Consider the following 26,627-nt stretch of genomic DNA (forward strand, 5'->3'; position numbering starts at 1 on the left):
CCAGGTCCGCAGGACCAAAAGCGGTCAAAGCCCGGGGGCCGGGCGGCGAGGGCAGGGCAAGGTCTGCGTTGGGTCCCCGGCGCAGGGCCAGTCTCCCAGGAAAAGCCGCCCGGCGCACGGGCTTTGGGCGCGGAGCGCACGCGTCCTCTTGGCAGGGTTGCGGAGCGCGCAGCGAGGGCACCGGCAGGCCCAGGAGGGCGCCGGAGGACCCCGGCCGGAGACCTCCGCACCTGAAAGCAAGGCCGCCCGCCCCGCCCCTGGCGCCCGCCCCGCCCCCTGGCGCCCGCGCTGTCACGTGAGCGCGGCCCGGCGAGAGGGGCGCTCTAGTCACTTGCGCGCCGCGGCCACGTGACCGCAACCCCGGCCGGCACCCGCTGCGTTGCTTCCTGCTCAGACCGGAGCAACGCGGTTTTCTGCCTCTGTCTGTGGTGGCTGATGGAGGAGGAGGAGGAGGAAGCGCAGGCGCTGCTGGCCGGCGGCCCCGACCAGGCCCGCGGTGGAGCCCCCGCCGCCCCCGGCGCGCTGTCGGCGCTTTGCGACCCCAGCCGCCTGGCGCACCGGCTGTTGGTGCTGCTGCTGATGTGCCTGCTTGGCTTCGGTGAGCCGGCAGGGAGGGTAGAGCGGGTGAGCCGGGACTGGACGTCCCGGGCCGAGACCCCCGGAGCGCGTGGCGCCAGCCGGGCTCAGCGCGGCTTCTGGCTCCGCTCGTGCCGTCCCCCTGCGGCCTGCGCGCCCCACCCGGGCAGCCCGGGGCCGGTTCTTGGCAGCTCGATGTGGGTGGTCGAGGCTCTGAGCCGGATGACCTGACCTGCTCCTGGGTCCTCTAAGTCCCAGAGGACAGCTCTCTCCTGGGAACACAGGGATGGAGGAAACTAGATAGTCAAGATACCTCGCTTGTGGTGCTTGGAAGAGATTCAAGAAAGCATTAACTAACCCACCCTTCCCCCCTGCCCCCCAAAAGAGGTAACACCCCGATAACAAAATGACCTCCTGTTTATAAATGAATGATTGTACTGTCAGCCGTTTGTATTTCTGTTCCGCTTTGGGGTTTAGATGAAGAAATCCTACTCGACCTATGGTAGGCTTGGCAGAGGGGGATTTCTTCACAAAACCTGACGACTCAGCAGTTCTTTGAGCGGGATTGCCGCTGCAAATTCACTTATTAGTTTTATGGAAAGTGTTTTTGAGAAGGGTAGGAAGAACCTATGTTATAAGCAGTTTTAGGAAGATGTGGTTTGGGAACTTTATGCTACTGATTGAATATATTTCCTGTGTATACAGAGTGAATTCCTCCTGAGCCACAAAGGAGAGATTTGAGGCATTGGTAGGAAGATGATGGCTCTTGAGGCCATCATGTAAATAAAATAAATCAGGTACAGAAGGTTAAATATTATGGGTTCTCTTATGTGAGAAAGCTAAAAGAGAAGTAATATAAACAGAAAAATAAAAGATGGCAGGAGATAGCGACATAAACTTTGCAGAGATGGGAAGGAGAGAGGCAGGTGAGGGCAGTGAGAAGAGATTTAAGATGTGATACATGTACCAGTTTCCCAAGAAGAATGTAATTATTAGGTATTGTAAACATATACTGATCATACTTTTTTTTAGAAAAAGGAAAGTTAAACATAAAAGGAATTTTGGTTTCTTCGCAACTTTTTTTTTTTTTTTTTTGCCCCCATCCTCTCTTTTGGAGAGATCAGGTATTTCTACCTGTTATCTTTAAAACATGGCACTTCATTTAAGTATCAGAAGTAAAGCCATGGTGTTATGTTGAGCTGTAGGGGACTCAGGTCAACAATTTCTGACATTGCCAGTCAAGTGGAAGACCCAATACTATTATGGACTACTGGACTCTTTTAGAATATTTTGCAGAGTTTACACACCTATAATATTTAAATGATGGAACCTAACAAAAAAAGGGGATAGAGATGAATGTCCATTTTGTATCTGTGTATTCGAAGTGGTTAGGATAGATACATAGTTACATTCTCTTAATGAATAGAGGGATTTGTTCTAGTGGTGTTTATAAATAGGATATCATGTCCGCATCTTGTACAGCAATTAATCACTAGGAAGAATGTGTGTAATGTGTTAACTATTGAAACTGTCCTACCAATTTGGTTTGAAACTGTCTCATTGCTATTTGTTTCTCAATAAAATTATGGAAAAAAATTAAAACCCCCAAAACATGGCACTGACTCCTTATCCAGAATTAAAGCAGGAACCGTTAAGTTTCTGGGTTTAGAAACAAAAAATAAGAGCAACACATTAAAAATTTGTCCCTACTGAAGATGACAGCTAATTGTTGGTGAATTCGTTTGGAGGTAATATTTCCTAGTCCTCCAAAGAAATTATAATTCTACCTTAAAATCCTAGTACATTATTAGTGTATTTCTTTCCACTTCTGTCCAAGAGATCTTTAATTTGATTCCTTAAAACTTTTATTTCTCCTAATTTGTAGCACTATGATAGAATTAGAATTCATCTCAAATATTGATTAGTCAGAGTAACTGAACTCCTTCTGCTCTCAAAATGAGTAGTGGCTTTGGCTGACAGGAAACTTCTGAGAATGTTTGTAAAATTTTTAGTGTTTATAGTTTTAAATATGGAAAATATAGCTGTTTTGTTAAGGTGTTAACAAAATAATGAACATGTGAAACATGGGGGAAATAACATAAAATTAAGTTACTGAGTTCATTTAGACTGCTAGTATTTGCTATATGGACACTACAACACTGTGAAGTTACTTGGCTCCAGCTTAGAAAATACTGGTAGATGTAGAAGTGGTTTGGAAATGTTTCCATAGTGTCAGCACTTGAGCCTTAAGTATAAACATTAAAATCAGTTTTTAAGGGCCAGGTGTGGTGAGAAACTGAGGTAGGAGGATTTCTTTGAATTCAAGGCTAGCCTGAAATAGATAGTTAGACCTGGTATTAAATCTCCCCATCCCAATCACTTTTGAGTAGTAATTGTAACTTGAAATTTTATAGGAAGAGTGTCATTACTTGTAAAATACTTGCTCTTTTCTAGGTAGCTACTTTTGCTATGATAATCCTGCTGCCCTTCAGACTCAGATTCAAAGGGTAAGTTACTCTTTCACCTTTGTGTTTTTGTTTGCTTTGAAGCAATTGTGACTGCTGAGGCACTAACAACTTTCAGGTTACTTAGTCCAAAATGTATACTGAATCCATTTTAATTCCCTGAGTCACCAAGTCCCAAGCTGAAAGGATTGTATGTATATAAGTTGTATTGAATTGCCTTGAAACATTGACTTATAGCACATATGTGACTTGAAATTTTTTATATCTTAATTATGTGCTATTTCCATAGTGCCATCGAAATACTAGTTTTGTTTGAATTTTGTTTCCCTTTTCTTAATCATATGAATGACAAATTACTCTATGGGCTAGCCTTTTGCTTTCTGATTTTTTTTTTTTTTAAATGTGGATACTGATTGCTGCATATTGTCCAATACAGTGTTCTTTAGTTTTAAATTGTAGAAATATATTTTTTATTTATACTTCCTTGAGTTCCGGTCACTTTTTTTTTTTTTGTAGGACTGGCTCTTTGCACTTTTGACTTTTTTTTTTTTTTTTTTGGCGGAACTGGGGATTGAACTCAGGCCCTTGCGCTTGCCAGGGAAATGCTTATTCCACTGAGCCATCTCCCCAGCCACCTCTTTGCACTTTTGAATGAAAGCATAAACAAGTAGGAGTTGTTGGGTAGAAAAGGTAAAGTGGAAAAGGATAGGTAAGAGTAGTTTTTTCTTCTATTTGAGAGGAATTCTCCAGTGCAGGGAGGAATATGAGAGTAAGAATCGAGAAGATACAGAGGGTTCAGTCCTGCCATGATGTCTGATCCTGGCATCCACAGTGCACCATGTGCAAGCTCCCAGGTGTAACCATTTTTCTGGGGCAGGAGCACTCTAGCTTTTTTGAGATTCTTAAGGAAGTGACTTAGACATGGTTAAGAAACTTGCCCTGTGGACCAGTGAGATAGCTCAGTGGACTAAAGCACCTGCTAAGGCAAGCTTAGGCAAGTGCAGGGATCCCATTTCAATCCCTGGCAACACATGCCAGCCAGCCCCTTCTCCAGGACTGGCTGAGCTGGCCAGAGTCCAGGCGTAGTGACATACAACTGTAATCCCAGCGTTGGGGAGGCTGAAAATAGGAGGATCCCTATGAGTCTGAGCTGCATAGTGAGACACTCTAACAACCAAATACAGTAAAACAAAAACTTGCCCTACAGCTGAAGGACAAATATAACTACTTTGTATTTGAGATTGTCATATTTTTATTTGTTAGCTGGTAAACCTATTTGGTAAAATAGTCTATTTTCTTTCCTTTTAGGATATGAAGGCAAATACCACAAAATTCATGCTGCTGTATGCCTGGTATTCTTGGCCCAATGTTGTTTTGTGTTTCTTGGGTGGCTTTTTGATAGACCGAGTATTTGGAATACGGTAAGTTTGAAAAAAGTATCACTTATGGGTAAATCTTACCTGGTTATTAAAAAAATGTGAGACTAACGCATTTCTAGGAGGAATTGTGTAGACTGGTGTATTAAAACTGTGGTTTCAAAATGGGTTTGTGTCTAGTTGTCCCCCCAGTGCCTCATGCAGTCATAGGGTGGCAGGTAACCTGCATTAAATGTAAGGAGGGAGAGAGGCTTGCTAGAAGCTGCAGCTGCTGCCCCTGGCTTTGCTCTTGCTTTTCCTGCCCTGAACAGCTGCCCTCTGCCATGTGCTGCCCTGCCTTGGAGCCAGCTGAGTATGCACTGAAACCTCCACAAACTGAGCTAAATAAACCTTTCCTTCCTTCATTTGAGGTGTTGGATACTTTGTCCCAGCAACAAGAGAAAAGTAACTGAGACAGTTGGTATATCAGTTATAGTTAGGGTAATAGATGCTGTTGATGGAATAAAGTAACTTACTTATCTGGAGGTGGTAGATTATGCTCTATATGTGATCAGACAAACCAGGGTCTGAATCTCCTTGCCAGCACTTACTCAACATTTTTTTTTTTTTTTTTTTGCGGTGCCAGGGATTGAATTTTGGACCCTGCACTTGCCAGGCAGGCACTTATTCTACTGAGCTATCTCCCCAGCCACACTTACTCAACTTCTTAACTGTTCTAAACTGTGACTTCTTTTTTTTTTGTTTTTATTTTTTTTGGCGGAACCGGGGATTGAACTCAGGCCCTTGCGCTTGCCAGGGAAGCGCTTATTCCACTGAGCCATCTCCGTGGCCCCTAAACTGTGACTTCTTGTGGTTTAGTTTTAATAATCTTAAAATGGATAATAATTCCTAGCTTGCAAGATGGTTATGAGGATTAAATAAAAAATGGATGTACAGTATTTGGTGTATAGTGTTTATTTCCTTTGACCCCAGAAAGATTGTCTATTTCTACTAAAAACAGACAAATTCTACTAAAGAATTATTTTTATGCATAAGGAATATCACATTGCTCTGGTATTTCAATTATACTGAATGTTTAGAAGGGTGATGTAACAGTTTATTTAGACAGCACTAGAAAGTACATACTTCCCGCAAAAGATCTGCATGCAGATGTGAGGGGGACACATGATTTTTCACAATACTTTGGGGACAACATGGGCAGAAGCCTTCTACCTTCATCTACTGAACTCTTTATGACCACTTGTATTAGACACTTAGGAAGGAATAATACTACAGTATGCAGCTTTGCCACTTCATCCTTATATATAGATTATTATTTTTTTAAATTTTATTTATTTGTGTGTGTGTGTGTGTGTGGCCAGCTCAGCCCACCAGGGGGCGGGGCTGGCTGGCATGTGGTGCTGGGGGATTGAACCGCGGTCCCTGTGCTTTGCTAAACTTGTTCTAAGTAGATGCTTTAGACCACTGAGCCATCTCACCAGCCCCATTTATATATAGATTATTAATGAAGACTTAGTGAGCAGCTGGAAATACAGTATTGGTGAAGTATATTCAAACCATGTCTGATGGATAAGAGTTGAAATCTTCAGTGTTCAGGATCGGAGGCTAATTATCACAATTTTGTAGTATAAAAGAATGGGTATGAAAGAAGAGTTAAATGTATTTTATTTGGTCTCAGTTGTCTTGAACCATAGTGAATTTTCTAGTACTACAGAACATTCACTACAGTATGGTATGACCATTTCACAAGGATTTTGAAAGGGATTTAAATTTCAGAAACAGTTTACCCAGCTGATTTTTAAGCACTCTTGTAACACTGCCATTTCATTATTCTGAAGAAATATTGATACTCAAATTAAATATTGGGCTTTTAATTATATTAACATAGTATTTATACTTTTTAAGAGTAGTGTTTGCTATTAATAATTACATACTTTTAAAATTACTTTAAGAATTTCTTGGAATCAATGCTAAATTCTTTTTTTTTTTTTGTAAAACAGGAGGAGCACTACGAGTCCAATCTGTATAGTGAGACCCTGTAGACTCTGTACTAAATACATTAAGAAAATAATACTTTATATATATATATTTTTTGTTTGTTTGTTTTTTTGTTTTTTGTTTTTTTTTCCAAATTGGTAGGACAGATTCAATAATCAACACATTGCATGCATTCTTCCCAGTGGTTAATTGCTGTACAAGATGCGGACATGATATCCTATCTATAAACAATAATTTATATTTTAAAATACTTTTGACCTTGGAAAGTTTTTGAAGATTATTTAATAAACTTTAAGAGATGATAATGGTATAAAATAATATGCATCAGGGGCCAGAAAGATAGCTCAGTGATCTAAGCGCCTGCTTGGCAAGTGCAAGGACCTGAGTTTGATCCCTGGTACCACATGCTATGCTGGCCCACCCTGGGCACACTCAGCTGGCCGCTGAGACAGAGCATAGTGGCGCATGTCTGTAATCCCAGCTTGGCATGTCTGTAATCCCAGCTCTTGGGAGGCTAAAACAGGAGGATCACTAAGAGTCTGAGCTGTTTAAAAAAATAATATGTACTGAAGCCTTTGGAATTCCCTTAGAAGTCTAGACTTCTGTACATTACCATTAAGCCAAGGAGAGTTGATGATTTCAGGGGCAAATGAGTGCTTAATTTTATCTTGCCTTGGAGGGAATGAAGTGGGCAAAGAAAACCCAAATGAATTATTATTATTATTTTTTTTGGCTGACCCAGAATGCCTTCAGGGCATGTTGGGCCAGCTGGAGTTGTGGGGAGCGAACCACAGCAACCTGAGGCTGACTGCTTTGTTGAAGCAGCCCCCAAATGGATTATTAATAAAGAACTCTTTCTCTCTTTCTCATACAGATGGGGCACAATTATTTTCATCTGCTTTGTTTGCATTGGTCAGGTAAGAAAGATCAAAACACTGGTTACTTCACAGTGACTTTTGAATTCTTGTCTAATCAATTCCAATGGCAAATATGTATTTAGTAAATGCATAGTTTAATTAACCAGGATACATAAATGCTCTTGAGAGCTAATATAGTGTATCTTAAGCCTTGAAATATATGTATATTGCCACTTTAATTTCATAGGTTACAGAGGAATAATAAAACTGTTGTACAAGTTATGATTTATCCTGTTATTATTTCTCTTAAATACCTTAAATTTACTCTTTCATTGATTAAATATTAACTTCTACATTATAGGTTGTTTTTGCTCTGGGTGGAATATTTAATGCTTTTTGGCTGATGGAATTAGGAAGGTTTGTTTTTGGGTAAGTTATGTATAATTTCATTTATTTTAACCATATATATATATACATATATACATATACATATACATATATATATATATATATATAAAATGGATCGGGGGTATTAAACTCAGGGCCTCACACATTCTAAACCTATGATCTACCATTGGACTAGCCTGCCCAGTGCCTCATTAAGGATTTTTGAAAGCCATTATCTTTCTCAGTAGGTGATGTGCAGATCCTTTTGGCCTTTATTAAAGAATTGGAGAAAAATACAGTACTTATGTGCTGACCTCTCTGTTTGAAGTCCAGCTGTGGGCTTCCTTTTCTGAGGGAGATAGCTGAAACAAACTTGTTTTGTCTTAAACTTGAAAATACATCTTACCAGGCATGATGGCCCATGCCTTTATTTCCAGCTATGTGAGAGGCTGAGGCAGGACGATCACAGGTTCAAAGATGGTCTGGGCAGCATATCAAGACTGTTTCAAATTAAGGTGAAAAGGGCCAGGGAGATGGCTCAGTAGAATAAGTGCTTCCCTGACAAGCACAAGAGCCTGAGTTCAATCCCCAGTTCCACCAAAAAAAAAAAAAAAAACAAAACTACAAAAAAAAAAGGTGAAAAAAGGCAAAGACTAGAGCTAAGTGGTAGAGCACTTGTCTGCCATGCATGAATAAATTATTCAATTTTTTTTTTGGTTTGTATTTAGTACAGAGTTTTTAGGGTCTCCCTCCCCAGATTGGACTCAGTGATTTTCCTGTTTTCAGCCTCTGAAGCGCTGGGAGTATAGGTGCAGGCCACCAAGCTTAGTCTCAATTGCTCTCTCAGCGTGCCCTGAGGGGGCAGCTGGCATAGAATGCTGGGGATCAAACCCTGGTCCCTGCATTTGCCTAAGCAGGCGCTTTAGTCTTCTGAGCTATCTGGCCAGCCCAACTTATTGAAGATTTTCATGTAGATATATATAACCTACACAAAGATATTCTGTGTAAGAAAGAAGGAAGCAAAATGCATAAATAACATGATAAGGGCCAGAGATGGAAGTATGGTCAGAGGTGACCTTGTGAGTGAAGTGGGCCATTACGAAAGTATGGGATTTGAATTAGTAGAGAAGGGAAATAATTTTGGACTAGTACAGAGTGGTGGGGGCAGCTAATTCTTAGGATATGGAGGAGAGGAAGCGCCTTAACTATAGGCCTCCAGAGAAATGGTTAAGTATGTGGAGCTTAGCTGAGGAAAAGTACAACTTAGGAGGTAGCAAAATATTGAAAATAGAAAGTGAATGCAGGTTGATTGATGGAAAGCTTGGGTATTCACCTCAAAAGTGTGAACTTTTGTGGTTTTACAAAGTATGGACTCTGTCCATCAATTTTTTTGTGTAGATTAAATGGTGATAAAGTAATCCAGAATCCTTGTATTGCCTATGAAGGTTATTGCCTTGATATGCAAATATGTAAGATTATTCTTAATACTTTTCAACATACAACAATCATTTCTTTGTTCCTGTGGGCTTTGTGGGTCAGAAATTTGGACCCGGGACAGTGTGGACAGCTGTTTGTGCCTTGAAGTCTAGGGCTTAGCTGGGGAGAGTCATGGAAGGCTGGGGCTGGAGTGGTCTGCAAGTTTGTTAACCTATACATTTGGCACTTGGGCTGGGATACTGTGAAGGCCAGTACTGCTGACTGGAGCACTTAAATGTGGCGTCGGTATGGCTTGCTATCTCATACACAGGCATAGTTGGCTTGGAGGCGTGGGCTAGAGCTCCGAGCATGAGTGTTGGTGTGAAAAAGCAAGATGCCATCTTTAATGAACCATCTTGGGGGTCATATAGTGTTGCTTGTACCATAAGCAACACTATGGTTCCTCTATTGGTTGGAGCAGCACAAACTCACAGATTCACAGAGACTCCCTACCTCTTGACAGGATGAGTGTCAAAATTGTTAACTGTAGTATATCTTTAAGGCTGTGACTTTTCTTCCTTTTACTATCTTTAGGATTGGTGGAGAGTCCTTAGCAGTTGCCCAGAATACATATGCTGTAAGCTGGTTTAAAGGCAAAGAATTAAACCTGGTGTTTGGACTCCAGCTCAGCATGGCTAGAATTGTAAGTATGGTGACAAAACTAATGAAGCCAAGAAGGGGAGGCTTGTGTTTGGGGAGGTTAATGAGGAAGCAGCAGATAGAATTCTGTACTTTCTCTTAGCTTAGGCACACTTAGATGTGGTAAGTTACTGATTTTACATGTTTCTGTAGAATGTATTGTTTGCTTAATTTTAAGTAAGGCATTTCTTTCCTAATTCTAGTTAGTAAATAGTCTAAAGTGGCAAAGTAAACATTTATTGGTTTAAAGAATCTGGGCAGAGGTTGTCAGCTTATGCCTGTTCTTGGCATGCTTGCCCTGAAGCTCCCTCGCGTGGCCCTCCACGTTCTGCTTGCACTCACGCTTAGGGGGCGGCCCATGGACTTCAGTGAGCTTCATAAAGCTGCACTTCATGTAGAGGAGAAACCTCCTTCACAAGGAGCTTTTACTGACTTCCCCATTTACCTCTTGTTTTAATTTCTACTGTGCAACAACACATTGCTTATTTGAAAAGAGCTCTTTAGTTCTTGATTGTTCGCCTGTGGTTGTCTAGGCCGAATGATGTGCATGCTGTCTCTTTCCCCAGGGTGCGCATGGTGAACTTTAACTACGTTAGCCAGTGCTCCTGGTTTTGGGAGCCTAGAGATGACCGGGGCTTTTAGTTTGGCTTATAGAGGATACCCAGGGGACAATATTCCGTTTTTATTAATGCATCTTGTAAAGTATTTTGGCAGTTTTGTTAGGTCATAGAGTCCTACGTAAGAGAATTTAAGAAATAATCTTTGCCTTAAAAATCAAGCTTTCAGGGACTAATAATGACATGAAGATGTAACATACTCTTAGAGAAGAAGAACTCTAGTGTAAAACTTTCTTAATTCAGCGTTTCATCATGTGAGTATTTGTGTGGTTTGTACATGTAGGTTCTAATTTTTCAGTATTAACAAATAACATAGTTTGACACTTGCAATAAAACTTACCTCTTTCTCTGATTATTTTCTTAAGAAAGGTGTCTAGATATGGGAACTATTGGGTCAGGGGATTTATTGGGGTTTCTGAGGGCTGTTGAGACATTTTCCAGTTCTGTCCACAGGATAGGAAAGGATCCTTTTTATTATAACTTTGGTACTGTGGGCTATTACTAGTTTTTTTGTTTCTGTTTTTCAGAACCAGGGATTTTTCTCAGGTCCTTGTTATTACTATTTTTTTAAAAAGGCATTTTATCACTGTCAAAGAAGACATGTAAAAAGTATTTTAATTAGGAATTCTTTGAGGTAGTGGATCTAGTTGTCTGATAACTTCTGAAAGAAGAACATAAGATGAGCTGATCAAGCTCATCCTTAGGGAGCTCAGTGTGGTTACTGATGCACATTAAATCCTTTTCCTGTAATCCACTGACTACAGGCTGAGGAGCTTTAAATTTCCAGAAGGGAATTTTGGGAATTTCTAGGATGGAGGGGAGACTGGAGGAAGGGGAGTGAGTGAATCCCAAGTACTTCCTCTGCTGTAGCCAGTGTACTTTAGACCTAATGTGTTGAGGGTGTAAGATGATGTGAAATGAAAGGATTATGTTATCTAAGTTTGAAGCCATTCTGTTACAGAGATTGCTTAGTTAAGCACTCAGTATTTGAGAAAATCTTGCTTATTGAAATATCATCCTTTGGTGCTTCTCTTGTTTCCTGAACATCCAGTAGAATGATTAGAGGTGCTTCAGGTTTACATTTCCATGTTTTTTCTGTTTTCTGAGCTGTGAGCCTGTTTGAGTTGAGACACTTGAACTGTTACCTTATGATAACACCACTGGGCAGTGAACTCACTTTTCTTTTGTATCTTAGCTGAGGGTTGGAAGTCTAGCAGTTATTTTGATTTTCATTTACAGCTTGTTAATTTTAAACTTATCATTTTCATAAGCAAGAACTTACACAGTACTTGCTAAGCCAGGCCATGTTAGATATTTAAGATTTAAAAGATTATTAAGGCAGTATCCCTGTTTTTGGAGCTTAGGTTTTCAGTGATACTGGAGAAAGTTTCCAGAAGTTCTTCATTTATCTTATTTCTCAGATGAGTACTGTTGGCCCCCATTTTATAGAAATATCTATGTGATACTTGCTGTGAGAGTATTGTTGAGGACAGGATTATTTATCAGTGTTCTATAGAAGCTGATAGTACAGTAGCATTGAATACAGCTGGCATTCCCTTCTGCCTGGTTTGTTTCAGGACAGTCTTCCAGTCTTCCTCTGACTTTTCTGTCCACCTCCTCTGTGCCTCTTTTTTTTTGTTTGTTTTTTGTTTTTTGTACAGGGTCTCACTACACAGCCCACATTAGTAGTGATCCTCCTGATTTCTGCCTCCCAAGTGCTGGGATTACAGGTGTGCGCCACCATGCCCAGACTCCATTGATGAGTCCCTCTTATTCTTCTCAACCTCTGTCTCAGTTTCTCTTCTCTCATTGCTTGCACAAATACCTGATACCCAAAATTAAGGAAGGAAAGGTTTATTTAGCTCAGTTTGTGGAGATTTCAGTCCACACTCAGCTGGTTCCAAGGCAGAGCAGCACTTGGCATAGAGCAAGAGCAACTGTTTGTGATGGTAGCAAAGAGCAGGAGAACAAAGGGTGTGACAGCAGCTCACAGGAGCTAGCTGGCTTCTCTCCTTACAGTGTAATGCAGATTACTTGCCCCAGGGCAGGTGTAGCATCCTAACCCACAGTAATCACAAATTCAGAAGCCAGCCCATGACTGCCTGAGGCTTTGGGGGGAGGAGGGGACACCTAGCACAAACGATAACAACCTATAAATATTAGAGTACCCCAAGACTTAATCTTTGGATATCTTTTTTCTTAGTTTTGAAGTTTTAAACAGCATTGCTGCACTCCTGCATCCATATCATTGGTCTAGGCCTTGCCCCTGAATTCCATACCCATATAGGTAACATCTGTGTGGCGTTTTTACTTCTCTGACTCATAGGCATAGGAAACTAAACACAATCCAAGTCCAGCTCTTCATATTCTGTACAGTGTCTCCTAAGTCTGTCTCTGCTGTAGTTTTCTTTCTTTTTTTTCAAAGTAGAAAGATTTATTTAGCTCATAGTTTGTAGAGATTTTAGTCCATAATCAGATGTCTCCAGGGAAGAGTGGCACATGGCAGAGGGCAGCAGTTCAGAGGGAAGAAGGTAGTAACGCAAGCAAAGGCTAGTTTCTTACCCTCAGTGAAGGGTAGCTTTCTTCTTACCATTACTCAGCAATTATTGCAGAGACTTTGGTGTCATCCGGAGCTCCACCTCGTTTCCCATCCCCACACACATATTTTCCCTCAGAAAATCCTGTTAGCTGCACTGTCAGAATATGTTCCTATCTGACCATGTTTAATTATGCCTACTGCTAACCACCCTGGTCCAGACCCATCATCTTGGTGCTGGGTTATCCTGGAGCTTCTTGATGGTGCCCTTGCTTCTCCTCTGCCCACATCTGTGGTCCCTGTTGAATACAGAAGCTGGACCAAGACCATCAAAGAGTACTTTGATTGTGCCACTTTCCTGTTCAGAGCCCCAGTGGTGCTCTCATGTAGAAAAAGATGAGAAATGCTTATTATCCCCTTGAGGCTCCCCTCCTGACCAGTCTGCCAGAGATCTCGTCTCCTTTCCTCTTTCCATGCCCCAGTCTCTGGCCCCCTTCCCAGTCCCTTCACATCCAGCCACGCTGCCCCTCAGGCCTGTCTGTGTGTGGACTGCCCTCCTGCCCGCTGCTCTTCCTAGGCATCCTGCTGGTTGCTTTCTTTCTAGTCTTACCCCAAAGTCGTATTCTCAGTGAAGCTTCCTCTCCCAATTTTATATTCTTCTACCCTGATTTATGTTTTTCCTTATTTTTTAAGCATCTATCACTGTTTAATGGATGGTGTATTTATTTTATCCTGCAAAAATGAAACCTTTATGAAAGTTAGGTATTTTTTCAGTTATGTTTCTTGTTATATTCTCAATAGCTGAAATAGTGGGTGGCAAATGACAGAATAATTGCTGAGTATATGAGAATGTTATCTACTAGAGCTTCCACTGTCTCTGTAGACATTCAAAAGAAGATTTTTTATATTTACTTATTTATTTATTTATTTATTTATTATTTTTTGGTGGAACCGGGGATTGAAGTCATATCCTTGCACTTGCCAGGCAAGCACTTATTGTACTTAGCCATCTCCCTGACCCCAAAAGAAGATTTTTAATTTCTATTCAGGTTTCAGTAAAGCTTCTGGGAAAATCTGTGCTTTTCCTGAACTAGTGGTATAGTTTTTTCTTAGGAACTAACGTGTATTTCTTTTTTGCTTTGGTTGGTTTCTGTTTTGGATCCTAGAATTTTCTAATAAGTTGGCATTTTTTTATGTACTGTTCTGTGGCTTTATCTTAGTATGTCAGGTTTTTCCGTATACTTTTAAAAAGAGATTATCCCCTGTTTAGTTTGGATCCTAATTATACTTTTTTCTCTTAAGTATCATAAATAATTTTTGTGAACAAGGTAGAGATATAAATAATTGAAAATTGATTTTTTTCATTGCTAGGGAAGCACAGTAAACATGAACCTCATGGGATGGCTGTATTCACAGATTGAATCTTCTTTGGGTTCTGCTGGCCCCACAACCCTGGGGGTAACATTGTTGATTGGTGAGTGAAACCTCACCCTAAATCTGGTGTCTTCTGGAAACTTACCATGGAGGTACAGTAGCAGAGAGGAGAGGACCCAAGGGTTGGTGTCAGAGCACTTTGAATATGGCCTTGCCCCACAGTTCGCTGGGTCTTTTGCCAAGAAATTGTTATTCATGTTGTTCTTTTTTTCGTTTTTTGGCGGAACTGGGGATTGAACATGGCCCCTTGTGCTTGCCAGGGAAGCGCTTATTCCATTGAGCCATCTCCCCGGCCCCAATGTTGTTGATTCTTTATTTCCACTTTCTTAAAATGCAGGATGTTATTTCTCCTTGTACTTCAGTGTTAGCATTTGTATCTTACGTATTCAGTAAGGTAATGTGTGTAAAACTAAGAACAGTTGGATTGTTCCTGTAAGGTTTTAATAGTCTGTTGCAGAAGTAAAATTTTTTCCCTCTTGATCAAAGTTAGTTGGTGGTGAGACTAGATGGCTTAGAAATCAGATGTGACAGGAAATGGTTGAGAACCAATTGAGTTGGGATTCAGTAATCTTGGGTTCTAGTACAGCCTTAAACCAGTTCTGTCACCTTGGGCAAGAAAGCTAACCTGTGTCTGGGTTTTTTTTCTAGAAAATGTTGGGGTCTTTGACCAATAATGTGTAACTCCCTTAACTCCCTTATGTCTTTAAGTTCTCGTCAACAAGGCTTATGGCACTGGTTGCTGGGTGGGTCACTGAGTAGTGTGTGAAATCCTTTGAATTTCTCTCTCATGACTTTTCTTTTTTCTTTCTTTTTTTTAATGTATTTGGTACATGGTCTCACTATGCAGCTCAGATTCATAATGGTCCTCCTATTTTTAGCCTCTCCAGTGCTGGGGTTACAGGAATGCTCTGCCACGCCTGGACTTGTGGCTGACTCAGCGTGCCTGGGGGTGGGGCTGGCGCATCATGTGGTGCCAGGAATTGGGGATTGAACTGCGTTCCCTGTGCTTGCCTAAGCAGGCACTTAGTCTGCTGAGCTATCTTGCTGGCCCTCTCATGGCTTTTCTGAGCAGTGGGTTTATCTGCCTGAGCTCTGTGATCTGTGTATGGTTTTTTGCTTGGGCCCTGCCCCGATCAATCTCTCATAATTTCTTGGCATATGCTGCCAACTAAAAAGAGGGTAATCTAGCAGGCAGACATCCTCAGTCCTTTAGCCAAACCCACGCCCCCAAGTCCACTACTAAATTAAAACTTTGTTACTCTCAAATTTATTTGTCAGGGTTCCATCTAGTTTTCTCCACAGTGGAAAATTTTAGAATTTAAAGACTTGAGAGCCAGAAAAGACCCTTGCCCTCTACACATCAAAGTCTCTCATTTTTTACATGGAAACCAAAGCTCAGAGAGATTATATTGTTTCCAGGATCATTGAGCTTGTTTATGTTAGTAGTAGAATTCTTGTCTTCTGATCCATTTCAGCTGGACCATAGTATATTCGCCAGTTAAAGATAAAGCAATTCATGGGTAGTATTTGGTAAGCTTCTTTCTAAATTTTTTCTTGAGTGAACTTTATTCACTGTTTTGATAGCTTTGATGGGGATGAGATGAACATTAGTGCGAGATGTGTTTTGGGAGGATTAGCCTCTGTGGCATTAGATTGTAGATTAGATACAAGAAGGAGGTCAGGGTGGCCAGCATCTCAGACTGCTTTTAATTTTTTCCTGGCATCCATCAAATGAGGACCAATAAACTAGTTATCAGGTTTCCCTAGTTTGTGTTGTGCTTTACAAGACTAGTTGGGTAGTGTCTTTTTAATCTCCAACCTTGTACTGGGAAGTAATGCAATAAAGTTAACTATTTATTGAGAATTTGCCCTGTGTTGTTGTTCTTTGTCTGGGTTGGTAACTGTTGGGTTTCCTTGTTCATAGCTTTAAGATGCCCTCCTTTCAGTTGCTATGTTTCTGCTGCCTGTATAATATGTTGCCTTTTGGGATCTGTTTTAATAATCTTCTTTTGTTTAGGGGGTGTAACCTGTATTCTTTCACTGATCAGTGCTTTGGCCCTTGCTTACTTGGATCAGAGAGCAGAGAAAATTCTTCATAAAGAACAAGGGAAAACAGGTAAGGCTAAATGAAAGAGGAGTGAGACTTTGGGGCATTGTGGCCTCTTAAAGAAAATTTAAACTACTAATGCAGTATTGTAAATGTGGTAAGGCTAGTTATCTATGTCTTATTTTATATTTTCAAATCTACTTCCATTTGTTTAGGCTTATGGACACCTTTTTCCCCTTAAACTTTTTGACAGTATTTATAATCTTGATTGTACTTGGTATATTTGCAAAATATTCATTGTTTTCACAAGGGAGTGAGAAGTTCAGGATCAGCTTTAGCCTCTGATTTTTCTTACATGTCTTTTAATGTTATCCCAGAGATGATAGTTTTGCAGTTCTCTAGAGTACTGTTTTTAAAAGCTGAATTGGAAAGACTAATCACATTAAGAAAATCTTGAGTACAGGTGAAAGCTCCTTAGATCTGTGAAATTATGCTGATAATGTCTCCTTTTTTTTCTTTAAGGTGAAGTTATTAAATTAACTGATATAAAGGACTTCTCCTTACCCCTCTGGCTGATATTTATCATCTGTGTCTGCTATTATGTTGTGGTGTTCCCTTTTATTGGACTCGGAAAGTAAGTATTTTCTAGTGTTCCACTTTCCTTGGCTAAATAACAGTTCAGTCACATAAATAACAGGGTTTTTTTTGTGATGTATTTTTCTTTTATGGTTATATTTACACAGGAATTGATTTTAGGGTCTATAAGGGTCTCACTACACAGATCAGACTTGTAGTGATTCTTCTGTTTTCAGCCTAGCTAGTACTGGGATAATAGGCGTGTACCACCAGGCCCTCCTGGACTTGGTGGCCAGCACAGCATACCCAGGGATGGGGCTGGTGTGTTGGGGATCGAACCCTGGTCCCTGCGCTTGCTACGTAGGCGCTTAGTCAGCTGAGCTATCTCACTGGCTGTGATACTTTTATTCTTTGAAGAAGTAATTCCTAAGAGTTTTTGACTGAACACTAGATGTTCAACTAGTATTCTTTCTGTTTCTTCTCTGTTTCTTGGTTAGGAGGCCTCTTACTGTGCAAAAGAAACCAGGTGGTGGTGCACTCTGACTGGTTGCTTCTCCATCTGAAAGCTGGGACACTGTGATTCTGCCAGACTTATGTTCAGGGCTCAAAACAGATTCTTTGCTTTATCTTGTACTTCTCTCTCCTTTTTCATTAGAAGCTGCTTAAACAGAGCAGTATGTGAGTGTAAATATACTTGTGGGAATGTGTCAGTATAACCTTTAAATTTATGCTGTCATTTATAGGATTTGAGACAATTCTATTTATTATTTAGCAAAGAGCCTATCTAGTACTGCTTTCACACAAAAAGCAGCCTTAATTCTTTAATAGTAGTAAATTTGGTTTTCTGAGAAGTTGTGTGTACTATTTGTGTGTAAAAAGGAAAACTAGGCATCATATTTTAAGTCAGTGAAATATTTAAATAAATTATTAAGCTTTAGTAGATTGAGTATCAAATAAGGTGAAAAAATAATATCAAAAGAGAAAAGTTTATTTAACTCAAGTCACTATTAATTTTTAATTATAATATATTTTTTAAAAAAAATTTTAAAAGATGTATTAACTTCTCTTTAATTTTAGAGTTTTCTTTACAGAGAAATTTGGATTTTCTTCCCAGGCAGCAAGTGCGATTAACAGGTATTTTCTTAATTCTGTAAGTGCTTATTGTATGTGAAATATGGTCTTTATAAACAAATATAAAGATGTAAAAAAGATGTATGTGGACCCAGTATTTATCCCCAGTATGAAACTAAGACTGTACAGTATTGGGACTTGAATCTTGAATGTCCATCTTTGCATTAATGGAAAACTAAGTCTTGGCCTGCTTTTTATATTTCTGCTTTTGATTACCATTTAGAAGAATGTGTAAGTTAGGGTTCACTTTGCTTAATGTTTTTAGGAACTTGCTTGATACTTATTTTCAGCCACATGGCATTTTACTAACTTCTGTAAATATTTTCTGGGCAGTGTTGTATATGTCATCTCAGCTCCCATGTCCCCATTATTTGGACTGTTGGTGGATAAAACAGGGAAGAACATCATCTGGGTTTTGTGTGCAGTGGCCACCGCTCTTGTGTCCCACATGATGCTGGCCTTCACCATGTGGAACCCTTGGATTGCTATGGTAATGTCTGTCTTGACACCTGAGGGGTCAGGGCTTCAGCCAGGACTCTGTCAAGTCCATGGCAGTGCTTTCACAGTGGGGAAATAGTGACTTAATTTCAATTTCTGCAAAAATTATTATAAATCGTTAATGTGTAAGATTAATTTCATTTGGCTTACTTTTAGGGTAACCTCAATGCTGAAGTAGAATTTGAAATAAAATACCCTTATGAAAGCCAGGAATGGTAGTTATTTCCATTTATTTTTCTGATGTTCATTAAGAAATCCTTCCATCAAAAGTAGCAAAAAGGGCCAGGGAGATGGCTCAGTGGAATAAGCGCTTCCCTGGCAAGTGCAAGGGTTGAGTTCAATCCCCGGTTCCACCAAAAAAGCAAAGTAGCAAAAAATTGATAGGCTAATAGTGTTTGTAAATAGGATATCATAACTGCATCTTGTACAGCAATTAACCACTAGGAAGAATGTATGCAATGTGTTAATTATTGAAACTGTCCTACCAATTTGGTTTGAAACTGTCTCATCGCTATTTGTTTCTCAATAAAATTATGGGGGGGGGGGAAGAAATAAAAAAAAAAAGGAAAAAAAAATTGATTGGCTCAGTATCAATTCTCTTGTCTTTGAGTCTTAGTAGGTTAAAAATTTTTTTTTTTAAATTTTTTTTATTTATTTGTGTGTGTGTGTGTGTGTGTGTGTGTGTGGCCAGCTCAGCCCACCAGGGGGCGGGGCTGGCTGGCATGTGGTGCTGGGGGATTGAACCGTGGTCCCTGTGCTTTGCTAAACTTGTTCCAAGTAGTTGCTTTAGACCACTGAGCCATCTCACCAGCCCCAGTAGGTTAAAAATTGATAGTAAGTTCACATCTTCACATTGATCTTCTTTAAGATCATAAGCTGAAGTGCTACATTGTTTGCCTGCTAGTAAAAGAGTATCTTAAATATAATTGCTTATGCTGTTGGTGAAACCCTCCAAAGAAGTACTCTTCCAGGGACAGCCCAGGTGCTTAGGGTAGAAGTGATGTGGCAGCCTTTGCTGTTAACATTGTGATAGCTGTTGTGAAGTTTTTTAAATAACTTCACCAGTAATGCCCAGAGGCATCTGTTTTCCTTGCCAGTGTTGGGCACAAACATTGTTTTAATATTTGTTTATCTGATAGCTTTAAGTTATGCTTATACTGACCTAAATCTTTGAAGTTTCTTTTTTAATTGAAAAAATGCCAATATTAGATGTTGTCTGACAACCAGTAGTGGTGGTAGTGAGTTTTCCGCTCTGCTTTTTAGTTGAGTGTAGATGACCCAGAGGCAAGAAGGCAGGCCATTGTCAGACTGTTTCTTTGATTGCTTAATTTATTATCCCTAACAAATAATGGAAAATTGGCTTTCTTAAAACTTACATAAGAACTTTCTGCAAATTAACTTTTCCTTGCTTGGTCTTAGATTATACCCTGGGCCTGTTATGTATGCGGGTGATACGATACGATGACAACTAATTGTAGTTAAGACAGTGTGCACTTTGTCTTCAGAAGGATACCCTTAGGGCCAGTGAGGTAACTCAGTGGACTAAGCCCCTGCTTAAGCACAGGGACTGGGGTTCAGTCCCTGGCACCACATGCCATGCTGGCCCCGCCTTTGGGTGCACTGAGCTGGCCACTGAAACTGAGTGTGGTGACATATGCCTGTAAGCCCAGTGCTGGGAAGGCTGAAAACAGGATTACTGTGAGTCTGAGCTGTGTAGGGAGACTAAGCACCAAATACATTAAAAAAAAGGAGATCCTTAATAGAGAAATCAACACTTTTTTTGTATATTTTTGAATATCAGTTTCAGTATAATCACAAAATTTCCTTTTATATTTTAGCTAACTATATTGATTTCACTAATTTGCATTGAAGCAAAATCACCTTTTGGCTAATACAAGACTTTATCTTTTTGGCTTGCTGTCTGTAGTGTCTCCTGGGACTCTCCTATTCACTACTTGCCTGTGCGTTGTGGCCAATGGTGGCATTTTTAGTTCCTGAACATCAGTTGGGAACTGCCTATGGCTTGTAAGTATAACATGTACATGGTGGATCATAAATATCAATTATAAAACTTCCAATCTCCTGAATCCAGTCATCTTTAGGTTTATGGGACAGCTATGAATCTGGAGATATTTGGAAAAGTTAATCTGTTTAGGCAACACAAGTTCTAGGCTTCCCTGTGATGGCTAGTGTAGGCTAACCTGTAGGAATAATTGCTTATCTTACTGTTCCCTACCCATGTATCTGAGCACTTCTCAGTGAAAAAATTGAGTCTCTTTCTGTCCTAGAAAGGAAAATGGGGACAGCTCCACCTGTGGTTGATAACCCCCTAGCCTTTCTTTAACTCAGCAGGCTAGTGCTGAGTGCTGATTTCACACAGAAAGCAAGTTTCCTTACCTTTGAGCAGAAAGTGTCGTAGAATAAGAAAACTTGTCTCAAGCCATCTGTGGTTAAAACATCTCTCAACTTACGTGGCTTAAAGATACTAATATGCATAGTGAAGTACTAATCTATGTTTGAAGAGTTTCGAAAATTTAATGTGCTTTTGTATTTCTTAAATTGCAGCATGCAGTCCATTCAGAATCTTGGGTTGGCGATTATTTCCATTATTGCTGGCCTGATATTGGATACTCGGGGGTATTTATTTTTAGAAGTTTTCTTCATTGGCTGTGTTTCTTGTGAGTATGCCATGTTAACAGTGTTTCGTTTCTTTCAATACAGCATGATGTTCTCATTTATGTCATTAGGTTTGAGCTGTCATTTGTCCACTGTTACCTCCAAAGCCTATCTCTAAGGTATAGTTACTCAGATTCACCTAATTCTTAGCCTTTGGGCCAGACTTCTACAACTGGTGTTCTACAGTCAGTTCACTGACAATTCCAACACTTTTTTGAGGAGATTTATATTTGTGACAGCAGCAGCAGGATTAGTCCTATGCCCTGTTTTAAATATTTAGGCTTTTAAGAAAATTTCCTCCTTAAAGTGCACTAATTCTGAGGGCCCTGAGTGTGTCCCTAGTGTGAGTGTATAGAGATCAGTGTGATTTAGGTGTGACTGCTCATGGTTTATTCATTTTATTTTTAGTCTGTTATTTCATATTTACCTATGTATTGGTTAAAAATAGGAAGCGTCAGGAAAACATCAAAAAACTAAAGATAATATTTTTCCATAGAAAATCTTTACCATAGAGCTGAATTGTATTTATCTAAAAATATATTCCTTCATAACATATCAAAATTATCTTTCATACTTCATTAATTTATTTGCATAACAAACTACAATGAGTTTCACAAGTTCTATTTTCATTTGCAAGTAGACTGTATATACTTGAAACGAAGTGTGGTATTGGCATATCACTGCTGCTGCATACCCTGGAATTCATTTTACTATTCATAATTTTAGAAATAAGCACATCAAGTTTGGGGAACCATTTGTTTTTAAAAGAGGGGTCCTTTAAGAATTCAGAGCATTAGGCTGTGAAGTGTTTCTTTCCACTTTTGGTGCTGCAACAAGAAGTTTAATTTCAGTCCCTAACTTAGCATGTGTTTGAGTCAAACAAACCACCATGCCACTTAAAACTTTTTTGCCAGATAAAAAGTAAATTAAACAGTGTACCTCACTTGATAAAGAAAAAGCCAAATGCTGATGTTTGAGGTCTTTACTGCTTGCGGAGTAATGGGAGTCTTAATACTGTGTCTTTGGTTATTTTGTTTGTAAAACAGACATTGTATTTTCAGAATTAAAATCCTTAAGGGAAGATGAGTTCTGTGAAATAATAAACTCCAGCCTAGGAGTAGACAGGAGTTTGGAGAAGTGCCTGGAAGGATATGCATGTAGGGAAGGAGATGGGCGATGGCCTGCAGGCAGCCGGCCCCCTCCTGTGGGCTCTTAGCCTCTCCCCTTCTGACTCTGCAGCCCCTGGGCTGAGAATCAATCATCTTCCGTGGTGCTTTCAGAAACAAAATAATGTGAATAGGATTATTATAACTGCCAGTCAATACAGTTTTTTTTTTTTTTTTGGTTTAAATTGTACTTTGTAAATAGGATTACATAGCAATCATTGAAAAGAAATACATATTTCTAAAAGATCTTTTTTTTTAAAATTATTTCTAGTGGCACTTTTATCTGTGGTCTTACTTTATTTGGTGAATCATGCCCAGGGTAAGTTTTGGTGTTTTGCTCAAGCTCTTTTTTGTCGTTCTCTGCATGTCTCTTTGAGGGCTGGAGTCTTGGTTCATGCAATAGTGACTTCTCATTCAAAGCGAAGCACACTTAATTACAAAATGCAGAGTTAGTATTCTAGAATGTCATATTTATTGAAATTGTTCTTTGTTTTCTAGCTGGGTCATTTTGAGGTTTGTAATATAAAATGTTAGATGTTACTTTTATATTAGCATAAAGAAATACAGAATTTAAAAGATAACGTAGGGAAAGAAATACAGAATTTAAAAGATGATGTAGGGACTTAAGATATTAAATCTTTTGGTGGGGGGTGGCACTGGGGATTGAACTCAGAGCCATCACCGTGAGCTACGTCCTCAAGTCTTGTTTTATTTTTAATTTTGAGGCAGACTCTTGCAAAGCTGAGCAGCTCCTGCCTCTGCCTCCACCTCCCAGAGTGCTGGATTAGAAACCTGGGCCATTGTGCCCAACTTTTATCTTTATTTTGAAAAAAAATGAGCTAGCAGATTTATATTTACAATTTGTATTTTAAGGTTTAAAGTGTTTAGAATTAGAAATTACACATTTTTTTTAGAAGTTATAAATTGTTTTAGACTAGTACTGGTATATGGTTTAGTCTTTTTTTTTTTCTTCAGAGTTTTGAGATTGCCCGTATTCATTTTTCTGACAGCCTGCTGTAGAGGATGTTGTATGCTTAGTAGAATATAATATACATGCAGTTTCCTTAAATTTCCCTTAATTATCACTGTTACTGGATGTTAATACAGTATACCCCTACAAAGTTTTGGTCAGAGTTTCTGGGTGCAGTTGTTCCTGGATTTTTCCTTATAACATAACAAATAATTGTTCATAGAAACCCCTGTATTTTTGTGGAAGCTGCAGCTATCCACAATTACTTTTTCGTGGAAGGTTTGCAGGTAGCCAATCTGAAAACAGTTCTCCTTGCTGCTGATTGGCTGCTGCCTTGTAACCCATCTCTGATAGCCGCATCCGCCTTCGTATCATAACAGGTGCTACCATGTGTAGCTATCTCTATCGTTCTTGGTTTTGATGTCTGTAAAGTCATAAGATAACCAAGATACTGCCAAAACACGTTGACCTTCTAAGGCTTTATTAATAAAGTATCGTATTTTATTAAATTATATATCTGGGAAACAGCATATTTAGGATTTGAACCACAAAAATAGTCACTTACAGGGATTTTTCTGACCATATCTGAAATTGGTGGTTTCTCCCAATTCAAGGGAAGACCTAGGAACATAACCCCCATGAATTTCGGGGGTCCACTGCACAACATTCCAGTTAGTAAAACTTGAAGAAATACATCATTCCAAACTTGAAACAACTAAAATTGAGTGATTATTTATGTCACATGAGAATTTTATTCTTTCTCTCTTTTTTTTTTTATTACTTAAAAGGAATACAACTATGCAAATGTTTGTACATGGCTATATTTTACTTAACATTACAATGAAAAGACTGTTTGTGTTTTAGGGGGGAACCTAAATTACTCTACAAAACAAAGGGAAGAAATGAAGCTTTCTCATACCGAGTAAGTATTAAGAAGAAAAGTTGTCTTTATATTGAAAATCACAAGCATTATTGTTTTATTTCAAGTTTTTAGGTTTGAAATTTTAAGATAATATTCTTTTTCTTGAGTTTCAAGACCAAATGATTAAGTTTGAAACTATTATGAAAAAAAAAAAATTATTTCTTAAAAGTCCAAGAAGATGAATTTCAAGATTTAAAATGTAAGGGTAAAAATGACCTGGGCTTAAGTTGCTTTCTAAGACAGAGATCCGCAGTTTGTTGTAGGGCAGGCCTCTGGCTTGAGTTGCTGTGCTGGACTGACTGGCCCTTCCATTCTCCTGGATACTTTGTTTCTTTAGTAGTTGAGGTAATTTATATGACAATCTTACTTATTTTGTTAAAAAATTGGAACTGAAATAAATGTCCTAACATAGGGAAATGGTTAGATATATTCTGACACATCTGTATAGTAAGTTGTCAAAATGTATTAGGATTTTTTTTTTTTTTTTTTTTGCGGAACCAGGGATTGAACTCAGGCCCTTGTGCTTGCCAGGGAAGCACTTATTCCACTGAGCCATCTCCCTGGCCCCTGTATTAGGATTTTTAACATTACAAATAATATACTGTATATTAAGTGAGCAAAAAATAAAAGTGAAATACAGTGTGTAAATTTATTCAGAAAATATGTAGGTTTGTGTATGTCTGAAAACCAAGGTTTTTTTTTTTAATTTTAGGGAAGGGTCTACCTACAGGGTGTTCCAGGTCTCACTATTAGATTGGCCTTGTGGTGATCCGCATGCTCACAGCCTCCCAAGAGCTGGGATTATAGGTGTGGGCCACCATGCCCAGTCTAAATTGCAGTCTCAGCACGCCCCTGGGGGTGGGGCCGGCACAGCAGGCCCAGGGATTGAACCCCTAGCCCCTGTTCCTGCTTGCAGGCTCTTTAATCTGCTGAGCTATTTGGCCGGCCCTAAAACCCAATTCCTTGGTATGGGGGTGATCAGAATATAGAGTCAAATTATCACAATAAAAGGCATGTTGCTATTAATCTCTCTCAGAACACTCCCCCTTGGCTTGAGCACACTTATCCCATCATTCTTGCCACTTTCTGAAGCAGTTCTGAAAGTCCTCTTTCATGCCTTTATGAGGTGTGATCAAAATTATGGTGGACACGTGCCATTTGTGGAAAGGTGGGCTCATAGAAACAGGGTTTGTCCTTGTCCATCTTATTCACTGGGTACGGCAACATGTGACATGGCTCTCTGCCAAAGTCCAAGTGATCATGAAAAGTAAACATTTTGAATTGATTCAGGACATGGGGGCAGCCATGACAATACAGCTAAAATCATGAAAGACTTCTAGAATTGGAACTGTAGTGAGTTCCTTTGAATGGCAGGGTTACAATGATTTTTTCCCCCTTATTTTCCGAATTTTCTATATTGATCTTCTGTTACTTTTCCAATCAAGACGAATTTCAGGAATTATCCAGAAAAATGTATAACTTACAATATTTTGCATCACATGTCCTAAACTGTTATGATTTTCATTTTATAAACTGGTGGCACTTTATGCTTTTATCCTCCTTGTTTTCATAATTTATTATTTTGTGTTTTACAGATGAGAAGTTTAAATGACTGTGTCATGACAATGGGATGCACACATTGATTTGAAAACCTCCATAGATACGTTTTTTAATGTACAGTTTAGTCATGAGGAAAAATAATGAGTGGGAAGTCATCTTTTTTGTTTCAGATGAACCTTTTTTAAAGTATGTGAAGACTGTTAGCCTGTGTCTTTTGTATTGTGTGTTGCTGAGGAATTCTGCTTTAAAATAAATAGATGAATCAACCATGAGCAGTTCCGGAAATTGTTCTGCAACATCCGGGTAAATTTCAGGAAGGACAGTTAAATAATATAAAATAATAGATCTTGTATTGAGATAATCTTTAATAAGTACATTTTGGGGGTTGTAGACTTTTGTGTAACTTCAGAAACTAGGGAATAGAAGGGCTATTTCATATGAGTAAATGAGGGCACTTTATGAGGCATTCCCTCTGTGATAAAGAAAATGGTAGGGATTCTCTTCATGTTACCACTAGCAGATTGTTTTCTGTTGTACTTAGAAGGGTTACTGAGTAATTGACCTTTCAAGTTTCTCTTCTGAGGACCCAAATCACCTGAGATATAGTTTTATAGGATCACTTTTTGTAGTTTTTTCTTATGGACCAGCTAGTAACTAAAAAGCATTCTTAAATATATAATTTTATATCTACATGGATAAATAAAAGCATTGCAAAATATA

At 39.3% G+C, this 26,627-nt stretch overlaps 1 protein-coding gene across 2 annotated transcripts; it reads left to right on the top strand.

Moving 5' to 3' along the window:
• Window positions 1–358: 358 nt before the first annotated feature.
• On the top strand, window positions 359–26,627 carry Mfsd1 (major facilitator superfamily domain containing 1). 2 transcript variants are annotated; one of them, XM_023699706.1, is made up of 16 exons: window positions 359–598; window positions 3,031–3,083; window positions 4,350–4,462; window positions 7,290–7,332; window positions 7,634–7,701; window positions 9,670–9,778; window positions 14,299–14,401; window positions 16,379–16,477; window positions 16,931–17,042; window positions 18,062–18,118; window positions 18,449–18,605; window positions 20,541–20,638; window positions 21,179–21,291; window positions 22,727–22,774; window positions 24,290–24,347; window positions 25,943–26,627. In XM_023699706.1, the coding sequence occupies exons 1-16, from the start codon at window positions 436–438 to the stop codon at window positions 25,944–25,946; spliced, it is 1,398 nt and encodes a 465-aa protein (XP_023555474.1). In that variant the 5' UTR covers window positions 359–435; the 3' UTR covers window positions 25,947–26,627. The 2 variants fall into 2 exon arrangements, with proteins under 2 accessions (XP_023555474.1, XP_004639901.1); XM_004639844.2 differs by lacking the exon at window positions 25,943–26,627 and having other exon boundaries at window positions 24,290–24,351.

The sequence above is a fragment of the Octodon degus genome, unplaced genomic scaffold, assembly GCF_000260255.1.
Source record: "Octodon degus isolate 3935 unplaced genomic scaffold, OctDeg1.0 scaffold00115, whole genome shotgun sequence".
Taxonomy (NCBI): Eukaryota; Metazoa; Chordata; class Mammalia; order Rodentia; family Octodontidae; genus Octodon; species Octodon degus.